This window comes from Phycodurus eques, chromosome 18 (assembly GCF_024500275.1).
Source record: "Phycodurus eques isolate BA_2022a chromosome 18, UOR_Pequ_1.1, whole genome shotgun sequence".
NCBI lineage: Eukaryota > Metazoa > Chordata > Actinopteri > Syngnathiformes > Syngnathidae > Phycodurus > Phycodurus eques.
In genome coordinates this window covers 7672005-7682915 of record NC_084542.1, presented here as the reverse complement: position 1 = coordinate 7682915, position 10911 = coordinate 7672005, and the positions used below count along the sequence as shown (strand labels likewise).

At 42.2% G+C, this 10911-nt stretch overlaps 1 protein-coding gene across 2 annotated transcripts; it reads left to right on the top strand.

Moving 5' to 3' along the window:
* The first annotated feature begins 211 nt into the window (after positions 1–211).
* Positions 212–10373, top strand: LOC133416877 (cleavage and polyadenylation specificity factor subunit 3-like). Of its 2 annotated transcripts, none has more exons than XM_061704170.1 (18): positions 212–416; positions 1274–1337; positions 1417–1514; positions 1595–1723; positions 2946–3123; positions 3973–4062; positions 4147–4297; positions 4523–4698; positions 5016–5174; positions 5999–6145; positions 6237–6389; positions 6949–7057; positions 7210–7308; positions 7482–7576; positions 7666–7753; positions 7836–7902; positions 8906–9002; positions 10190–10373. In XM_061704170.1, exons 1-18 carry the CDS (start codon positions 346–348, stop codon positions 10277–10279), a joined length of 2061 nt encoding a protein of 686 aa, XP_061560154.1. In that variant the 5' UTR covers positions 212–345; the 3' UTR covers positions 10280–10373. The 2 variants fall into 2 exon arrangements, with proteins under 2 accessions (XP_061560154.1, XP_061560155.1); XM_061704171.1 differs by lacking the exon at positions 10190–10373 and adding an exon at positions 10086–10183.
* Positions 10374–10911: the final 538 nt, after the last annotated feature.

Here is a 10911-nt window from a genome sequence, read left to right as displayed (position 1 = left end):
CTAATAAATGTCTAGTGAACTGGACATTCTTAAATTTGAGTTGTTGTTTCTGCTGTTGTGGTTCTTGTTTGACAAAAAAAAAAAAAAAAAAAAAAAAAAACTGCATCAAAAGAAAAAAAAAGATCCATTGGCACGATCACTAAGCATGTAGGGAGCAAGGATGTCCAACAGGTGGCAGTAGGTTGAAAGAGGTAGTGTAAGTGTCGTCCAGCCACGCCAACAAAGAAGAAAAAGACCGGAAATAAAACAGTAAAAAACTTGAATGGGAATTGCACACTGCATGGTGTCTACATTGTGGAATTTATGTAATTTCTTCCGCATTTTGCTGCCATTATCGAGTGAAAGATGACAACCAAACGTAAATCTGAGGCAGTAGTTCCTGCGGAGGAAAGCGACCAGTTGCTTATTCGTCCGCTGTGAGTACTCAACTTTCACTTCTTTGTCCTCCTGCCTTAATATTTAACATAGAAATATAACATCACATAAATGTCAGTTATTCCTCAAATACATTCAGATGATTGTTTTTTTCTTTTCTGTAATCCATATGCAACCGCTCTGACGCTCCCTTCTGCTTCTACAAACGTGGGGAGAGCAGGGCCAGACTCGAACCCAGAACCTCTTGACTGTGTGGCAGATTTGCTAACCACGCGAACATCAGCCTACCCCCATATTAATACTAGTTATAACAATTGTTTCTTTGCGTGTTTAGGTTTGCGGCCTTGGTTTCCTAATTTTTACTTTGGCTCAAGAATTTTCATGCCGGTGCATCCCTACAAATTTAATAAATACAATGAAATAAACACTGAAAGTCAGATCAACTCTTTTTTTTCCCAGTATAAAAGTAGACGTTTGCAAAGGTCTTTTTTTGATTCAACACAAAGATAAGTCTGCTTTCATGGAGGACTACAAAAATCGGAGACTATTTACTGTTGAGAGGCTGAAATTCTGAGGATTTGGACACTTTTAGGTCAAACGAGCTCTGTAAATGATTACTCGGTTAGCAAAATAGTTGTCAATTAATTTAATAATCGATTAGTTATAATTAATTGCACTTAATACACGCCACAGAATATTTTCTGAAAGGCTGAAATTATACAGTGTAAAGACACAAAATATGAAATAATAATTGAAACTTATCCTTTTATATCATAACTATACTGTATGGGGTCTGTACTGCTTGTGCAAGGGCCACCACTCAAAAAGGGTTCATGTCAGACTTGAATATTAAGTTTTTAATATTTTATATTTACTGTGTGTGTTTGTGTGTGTGTAGCGGAGCTGGCCAAGAAGTTGGAAGGTCCTGTATTATCCTGGAGTTTAAGGGACGGAAAATCATGGTACCAACGACCTACTCTGCCTTATTGTTTTGTAGCGGTCGTACGGTGACATCATGTGTCCGTTGTTGTTGTGCCGCAGCTGGACTGTGGCATCCACCCGGGCCTGGAGGGCATGGACGCGCTGCCATACATCGACCTGATTGACCCGGCCGAGGTCGACCTGCTGCTCATCAGCCAGTCAGTTTTCAATTATTATTGATGATTATTATTATTGAAATTAGTGCAGTGATGATGTGGAGTCTTTATGTGGACTTCAGCTTCCATCTGGACCACTGTGGAGCTCTACCGTGGTTCCTGCAGAAAACCAGCTTCAAGGGGCGCACCTTCATGACGCATGCCACCAAGGCAATCTACCGCTGGCTGCTGTCAGACTACGTCAAAGTCAGGTGGGTGGGATCCGGGGATGCAACTGTTTAGTCTTGTATGGAGCAATATGCCCTATTACCGTTTTTTTTTTTTTTTTTTTTTAATGCTGAAGTTGGAAATCATTTTGCCACGGCTTACCCTTTTAACAACAGTCAGTTCCCTTTTTTGTTTTTATGTCTACAATCCTCGAAAAAGATTCTTCACTAAAATACGTCCGGTGCAAGCTTGTCTCTATTTGGAAGTGATGGCTTAGTGGCCTAACAGGAAGTAGCATGGATGCTATTCCCACTTGTTGGTCTATTGCTGTCATAGATATAAACAATAGGTAGATTTGTTACGCTCCTGTGAGCTACGTGAGTACGTAGACACTAAGATAGGGACAACGTGTCGGCACATTCCATGTACACACATACTCAATGTAACGGAGTAAAGGTACCGATTCTTCTTAACAAAAAATACCTAACAAAAATACTCAAGTAAAAGTAAAAAGTATGCTGCATTAAAAGTAGGCCCAGACTGATCTGGATTTTTTTTTAGGCGGATGCTGATTCCGATATTTGGCAGAATAAAATTCCAATAACCGAATAATCGGCTGATAAGTTTAAAAGATAAATCCATCCATCCATTCATTTTCTGTACCGCATATCCTCACTAGGGTCGCGTGCGTGCTGGAGCCTATGCCAGCTATCTTTGGGTGAGAGGCAGAGTTCATCCTAAACTGATCGCCAGCCAATCACAGGGCACATATAAACAAGACAACCATTCGCACTCACGTTCACACCTACGTGCAATTTAGAGTCTTCAATTAACCTACCATGCATGTTTTTGGAATGTGGGAGGAAACCAGAGTACCCGGAGAAAACCCATGCAGGCACGGGGAGAACATGCAAACTCCACACAGACGAGGCCCGATGTGAGGCAGATGTGCTAACCAGTTGTCCACCGTGCCGCCTTAAAAAATATATATAATGAATAAAATAACTTATTTGATGGTCCCTTAATGCTCACAACACTAAAGATATGAATTACGGGCAGAACATTTGACTGTTTAGTATTGAACTTTACAATTAAAACAGAGAAAAATGTGTTCATGCGGGGGAAAAAAAAATATATAGTGTATCTAAACATTACTTGGGTAAATGAAATTGAATACATGTAGCACATTGCTATCCACCCCTGACTGTTACAATGTGAGGCGATGGTGGCAGATGGCTCAAGCTGAAGCTGACCTTGTGCTCATAGTAACATCTCGGCCGATGAAATGCTGTACACGGAGACGGACCTGGAGGAGAGCATGGACAAGATCGAGACCATCAACTTCCACGAGGTCAAGGAAGTGGCCGGGATCAAGTTCTGGTGCTATCACGCAGGACACGTGCTGGGCGCCGCCATGTTCATGATTGAGATCGCCGGTGTCAAGGTACCAAATCACGTGCTGAAAAAAAATCTGAAAAAAAAATTTGCATGAAAACCTGCCATATAGTGCCGGTATAGGCAGTGACTGTACAAACGAAGGCGTGACCGATATGGATTTTTTTAGGCCAATTCTGATATTTGGCAGAATAAAATTACGATGACCGATGAATTGGCCAATTAATTAAAACAATTTTATGAATAAAATGAATTCTCTTTTTTGGGTCCCTTAACGCTTACAAAAATAAAGATGAATTACAGGCAGAAAATATGGCTGTTTTAGAATACGTTGTCCTTTAGTATTTGTTCAACTGTACAAGAGAGAAAAATGGCAAAAATCGTCGATATATATATATATATATATATATATATATATACATACATATTTTGTTTTAATTTTTTTTTTCCTTTTGAAGATTATTATTATTTTTTTAATGTCCTTATCTTTGTCTTATGCTGTAATTTTTTAATGTTTAAAAAAAAAGGGGATGAGGTGGCTCATATTGGCCGAATAAATCGGCCAGGTTCTACTACAACTACAGTGGACACCCGCATAGTTGGGGTTTGGCACCCACACATTCACTTAGCCGCGGATTTTTTTCCCCAAATTTTTACTTATTTTTTCAATTGTTTTTCCTTTTTAGGGGTGAACTAACCTTGAAAATCTTAGTGGCGGTATACCCTTGCTTGTACAATAATTAATTTTTTTTTTTTTTTGAGGGGAGGGGGACAAATAATTTCTCGATGCAATTCTAATGGCCCATAATTATCCACCGCTATTCGCGGTCCGGCTCAGTCCCCATCTCCCGCGAAGAGTCGGGGTCCACTGTATTCTTAAACATGTGTGTTTTTGTAGTTGTTGTATACAGGGGACTTCTCACGTCAGGAGGACAGACACTTGATGGCGGCGGAGATACCGAGTGTCAAGCCGGACATCCTTATCACGGTCAGCTGACTTGCGAGCGCCGCAGCGTTTGTGACATCGCGTGCTGGTTACCGTGGTGACGCGATATATGTGTGTGTGCATCAGGAGTCCACATATGGGACGCACATCCACGAGAAGCGTGAGGAGCGCGAGGCGCGTTTCTGCAACACGGTCCATGACATCGTCAACCGAGAGGGTCGTTGTTTGATTCCCGTCTTCGCGCTGGGACGAGCGCAGGAGCTTCTCCTCATCCTGGGTGCGTGTGTGTGTGTGCGCTTCTTTGTGCGAATGTGTTTGTCTCTGCATGTGTGTGCCTCTCTTTTTATATTTTGCACGTGAGCGTGTCTCTGTGTGTGTGTGTGTGTGTGTGTTAGTGATGGCTCTGGCAACACCGATGCATCCGTGTCGAGCCGTGTGTTGCCGTGTGCGTTACTACTTTGTTGACTCACATGTTGCGTTTTCCCTGGCGCCGCCAACGTAGACGAGTACTGGCAGAACCATCCGGAGCTCCATGACATTCCCATCTACTATGCGTCATCCCTGGCCAGGAAGTGCATGGCGGTCTACCAGACGTACATCAATGCCATGAACGATAAGATCCGCAAGGCCATCAATGTCAACAACCCCTTTGTCTTTAAGCACATCAGCAACCTCAAGGTCAGAAAAACACACACTGTGACCTTGACTCTGACATTGATCCCTTGACAATTAATCAAAAACGAGGCTTTAAGATGTTTATTGCCATTCCCAGATGAAATTTACGCTCAAACTATACATAAAACAAAGAGAATTACACATTGTGTATATAAAAGAAGCACATAGCTGAGCCTTTCAGTCCGTTAGCTTAATGCTAACTATAAGTACCATCCATGTAGCTGTGCATTAGCATTGCATTAGCATGCAGTCACTGTGTGTGTGTGTGTGTGTCTGTTTCTGTGTCTGTGTCTGTGTCTGTGCCCATGCGCATGTGACAGAGCATGGACCATTTCGATGACATCGGCCCCAGTGTAGTGATGGCATCTCCAGGCATGATGCAGAGCGGTTTATCCCGAGAACTGTTCGAGAGCTGGTGCACCGACAAGAGGAACGGCGTCATCATCGCCGGATACTGCGTTGAGGGGACGCTTGCCAAGGTCTGACGACAACAACGACATCACACTTGGCTCATTTTTCACCTTATTTTAGTGGCTTCAGGAGTACAAAGCGCAAGGAACCCACACAAAAAACTGGCACACAGACCCAAATACTCTCACATTCACCAAAAAGCCTCACACCACCAAAAAAGCCTTGCACCTCATGCATACCTCAAAAATAAAACACTCATGCACAAAAAAACTTACACGAAAAAATCTCACCCGTATCAATAAACCTCTGTCAGACCAAAAAACTCAAACACACAAAAATATACCCCATTAGCCCCAAAGAGTCACAGACACCCAAAAAAAACCTACACACCATAAAAACTCGCACTCACACCCCAAAAACTCACAAAAAAAACACACACACTATAAAAAACACTCACACTCTCAAAAAGTTTTGCATGCACCCAAAAAAAACCACACACATACCAACTTACTGACAACCAAAAAAACTCACTTGCTCCCAAAAAACTGTCACTCGCATTAAAAAAAATCATCTCACACATAAAATAAACATCTCACTCACACCAAAAAAATCTTACATGTTTCTTCAAAACTCTTAGACACAAAAAACTCACGCACTTGTAAAACTCACATACACTAGAAGAATCCTCACACACACCAAAAATAAGTCTGTTAAACACCAAAAAAACCCTCTCAAACCCGAAAAACTTTTCTCACACAAACCGTAAAACTCGATGTCAGTATTATTTCTTTTCCTATGAGTGAAGGCGGATAAAATAACATATTTTTGAGTAATAATCAGATTTTCTTTGAAAGCCGTATCATTCAAATGAGGCAATATGCGTGTGTTGCAGCACATCATGACGGAGCCGGAAGAGATCAGCACCATGTCGGGACAGAAGCTCCCGCTGAAGATGTCCGTGGATTACATCTCCTTCTCGGCGCACACCGACTACCAGCAGACCAGCGAGTTCATCCGAGCTCTCAAACCGCCGCACGTGGTATACGCCGGCCGCTGCCCGCCGCCTCCAGGCCAACAAGGGACTACTTACGTAACCCTCAAGCATGCGACTCTCACTGTCATCCTTCTAGATCCTGGTCCACGGCGAGCAGAACGAGATGGCCCGGCTGAAGGCTGCGCTCATCCGCGAGTACGAGGACAATGAGCAGGTCCACATTGAAGTCCACAACCCCAGAAACACAGAGGCTGTCACGCTCAACTTCCGAGGAGAGAAACTGGCCAAGGTGCGTCCACGTTGTGTGTCTTTCAGCGTGACGTGGTGATAAATAGGGCCCGACGAATATGGATTTTTCGACACCGATATCAATATTTGGCAGAATAAAATTCCAATAAAAGATTAATCAGCCGTGTATGTGTGTGTGTGTGTGTGTGTGTGTGTGTGTGTGTATGTATATATATATATATATATATATATATATATATATATGCACAGCAACTAAGTTGTTGTTTGTTTGAATGTCATTATATTTGTCTTATGTTGTAATATGGTAATGTACAAAAAAAGTAATTGTAAAAAATTGCTAAATCAAAATTGTTTGTTTAAATGGTCCCTTTATGCTTAGGGATTAAAGGCAGAACATTTGGCTGTTTTACAATACTTTGTTCTTTAGTATTTTGTGTTTGAATGTCATTATCTTTGTCAAATTTTTTAATTTGTTGATGTGGCGGGGGGGGGAAACAAATCTGGAAAGAAATACACATTTTTGTCGATTTCAAAACTGTTAATATCAGCCGATTAAGCGGTTAGGCCCTAATGATCAATGTCAGCGTGCTTCGCTGCAGGTGATGGGCTCGCTGGCGGACAAGACATGTACTCAAGGGCAGAGGGTATCCGGCATCCTCGTCAAGAGAAACTTCAACTATCACATCCTCACACCCTCCGATCTCTCAGGTCTGTGTTTCCACCATCACAAGAAGTCAGTGTAACTAATTAATAGAAAAGCGCTATACAAATCTCATTTATTCTGGTTGTTAAATTTATTGGGGTGATGAGATACATGATGTGATTAATTAATGTTGTCGTTTATGTTTGTTGTTGTCCAGAGTACACGGATCTGAATGTGGGCACGGTCACGCAAACGCAGGCCATCCCATACACGGGACCCATTTCACTGCTGGTCAGCCAACTTCGATGCCTCACTGGTAAGAAACACAAGCGTACACGCGTGGGTGTATGTATGGACGGGTGTGACCACGCGCATGTGTTTCTATCCGCCTCTGTGCGTCTGTGCCTGCCCGCCGTGTGTGTGTGTGTGTGTGTGTGTGTGTGTTAATTAGTTGCATGTTACTCATCTTGTGTGTTGTATTTGCATTAGGGGACGTGGAGCAGGTTGAGTCTGCTGAGAAGATCACCATCCGGATCTTCAAGAGCATTACTCTGGTTCATGAAGCTGGCATGGTTCTGCTGGAGGTCGGGTCCACACGAAGACGATGACTATGATGATGATGATGACGTGGTAGCAGGTGTCAATCAAACGCTTGTCCTGTCTGTGTCCTCAGTGGCTGGCAAACCCACTGAACGACATGTACGCCGATGTGGTGACCACGGTTGTTCTGGAGGTCCAGTCCAACCCCAACGCCCAGAAGAGTCAGTGTTGGCAGCTGGCACCTGAAACGCTTGACCTGTTCCACACTTGACCTTTCACACCCAACTTTTCTTTTCTTTTCAGTACTGGACGCTCGGCCAGAGATTTTTGACCAGGAAGTCTTTATTGAAAGACTGGAACTCATGCTACAGTGAGTCTAGTCCGATTTACTAGTTTGTAGCCAGGGTCATAGTTTTAATCCAAGTTCCTGTGCTAGTTTTGTACTTGTCCTTGTACTGGTTCCGTCGATAGACCTAGTTTTAGTTCAGGTTGTAGTCCCAGTCCATGCAAGTCATAGTTCTTGTTGCAGTCCAAGATTTAGTTTCATTCCTAGTCTAGTTTCTAGGTCTGGTCCTACGTCTTATTTCCGAGTGCTCGTCCTAGATTCTTGTTGTAGTTCTAATTTTTATTGCAGTTTCTAGTTTTACAGTTCTAGTCCTATTATTCACTTGCATATCCAGTACTAGTTTCTAGTTCTAGAAACTACAACTAGAGACTAGAAAAAGACCACAGAATAGGACTAGAGACTTGAACTAGGGTTAGAACTAAAAAGTAGGAAAAGGACTAGAAACTAGGTCTCTGCCTTGTAATTAAGATTAACTAGTGCTAGTACATAAACTTGGAATAGAATTATATTAGAATAGGGCTAGTTACATAAGTATTATGCCTAGAAACTAGTATTAGTACAAGGACTAGAAACTAAGACTAGATATTGGAGTAGAAATCAAAAGTACGACTTCACTAGAAACTACAATTTAGGACTAGACACTAGATGAGGACTTGAACTATTATTTGCATGAACTGGGACTGAAACCTGGACTATCTATAGAACTTTAAAATAAATTGATTAACGATAACTAGGACTAGACCTATAACAACATGTACTGTGACTAAAAACTAGGACTACACAAGGACTAGCCCTAGTGCTTGTCTGAGGTCTTCTTGCAGTAATCATTACAGTCATAGTCTTGCGATCGTCCTATATCGAGTCCTAGTTCAAGTTGCAGTCCAGGTTTATCTATAAGTAGTCAATATTCCAGTCCTAGTAATAATATAGTGCTATGTCCTTGTGTTGTGGTCCTTGTGCTAGTTCTCACTCAAGACAAATGTTTAACCGTAGGTCTGATTGTGATTGTGTGTGTGCGCGTGTGCAGTGATATGTTCGGTGAAGACTGCGTAGATTTCAAAGATGGCGAAAAGGTGACGGTCAGCGTGGACGGCGCTTTGGCACAGGTGGACCCCGAGAGCCGGGTGAGAATCAAACCCGAACCACTCACCCTTCTCCCTAATCACTAGATTTTTTTCTAGATAGGATTTTTATATAGTGGACCTTGATTGTTTCTAAAAAGTCCACTAAAAATCCCATTGTAGTGATTTAGGGAGTATGAAATGAATGATTCCCAACGCAATGGCTACGTTCCGAATCATTCATTATTCCTAAAAACAAACGTATTAGTTGGGCCCTAGTAATAAATATGGAACAAATAAATCAGTTATAACATGATAGTTTTCAGAAGAGTCATGCGTTTAGTACTACTACTACTACTACTAATATAGTGGTCACTTAAGATACGAGTGACCTGACTAATGAGATTTTCAAGATAAGAGCGGTTGTTTGGCGGAGTCCTTGCTTCAACTTGCGAGCGCAAACTTGAGATACGAACACTGTATGGTTGCAGCGAGCTCAATTCAACTCACTTCACAACGAACAGCAGTTTGTTGAATAGAATTAGTAAATACTCTTGAAAAGAGAGGCTTCAAAATGTTCATTGCCACACCCGACTGGTTTACTGTCAAACTAAACATAAAACAAAATAACAGCTTGTATTTAAAATTACCACTTAGCCTAGCCTTTAGTTCGCTAGTTTAATGCTAACACTTAATGAGAAACGCCATGGGCAACAATTAGCATTCATCTGGTGGTGTTGTTACCCTTTAAGCAACGGCTACTTGAACACAAACTGTATAGTAACACATGTATCGTATAGACAGAATAGCAATACTCAGTCATATTGTTTTGAACGACTCATTACTGCTGAGGAGTTCCAAGGCGTGCATACCAGAATGAGCAGCACAATAAAAATTAATTGAATGCGTGACAAATTGTTTTTAATTCTAATATGTCCTTACTATGTGTTTATAAAGTATAATAATATAGCGTGATATTTTTCTTGCCAAAAAAAACCCCAATAAAACAATGTTTTGGGGGGGGGGGGTGGCTGGAACGAGTTTGGCATGGCATTTCCATTGATTTTATCGGGAAAAGATGATTTTAGAAATGAGTGTATTGAGTTAAAAGCCTTGTCAAGGAACAAATTAAATTTGTATCTCAAGGCACCACTGGAGTTTGAGGCTAGTGTGGGATTTCCAACACAGCTCGAGTCTATGCTAAGGTAGGCTAGGCTAACTTGAGCAATGTGAGTTGTCCTTCACTGCAGGAGGTAACGTGCGCTGACGACGAGGCTCTGAGGGACATGTTGGAGGTGGCCGTCCATCGGCTATACGACGCCCTCAGCCCAGTCTACTGAGAGGGTGGCCACACCCACCCTGTGATGTTATCAAATTTGTTTACCAACATTTCTTCTTAAAATAAAAATCCAAGATGAAAATCCATCCAATGTATTACCATGGGAACCACAGAACATGGAGTGTCCGTCCGTTTGTGTTCGTGTCAGTCTCAGTTCATTTGTGTGTGTCCCTCAGAGTACGTTTGTATTCTTCACGTTTTGGGCACATTGATTTTCCACTGTCACGCATTGGCTCTCTTGTGGTGTGAGGACTGAAACTCAGGTCCCCTGAAGGGACACACATTTAATTTAGTCTATCCGCTATTCTGGACATGCTTGATGCACTGTGGGCTCTGCATCACCACAGCTCACCTTTGTTCTCATGCTTGCGGTTGATTACCAGTCCTAATGAGGACATCTGGGCAGCACCGTCTTGCCGCATTTTTTTTGCCATGAACGTAGCTGATTCCCACACAGATTTGGACTGGGATCTGTCGAAAGTGGAGAATTTTTTTTTTTCTCTCCCCTCCCCTCTTCCCTCTCTCTCCAAGTTCTTAAGAATTATCCCCCGGGTGCTGCCATTTCTGCTGCCCAATTCTCCTGACACGCAAAATGGTGTGCATCATAGCTCCTTGTCCTTGTTGAGCAGAGAC

Excerpts from the sequence above, each read along its gene's own strand:
- LOC133416877 (XM_061704170.1), top strand. The coding sequence starts at position 346 with ATGACAACCAAACGTAAATCTGAGGCAGTAGTTCCTGCGGAGGAAAGC. Across the intron at positions 1,338-1,416 it reads TTAAGGGACGGAAAATCATG|CTGGACTGTGGCATCCACCC; the intron begins GTACCAACGACC and ends GTTGTGCCGCAG. Across the intron at positions 6,146-6,236 it reads CTCTCAAACCGCCGCACGTG|ATCCTGGTCCACGGCGAGCA; the intron begins GTATACGCCGGC and ends TCATCCTTCTAG.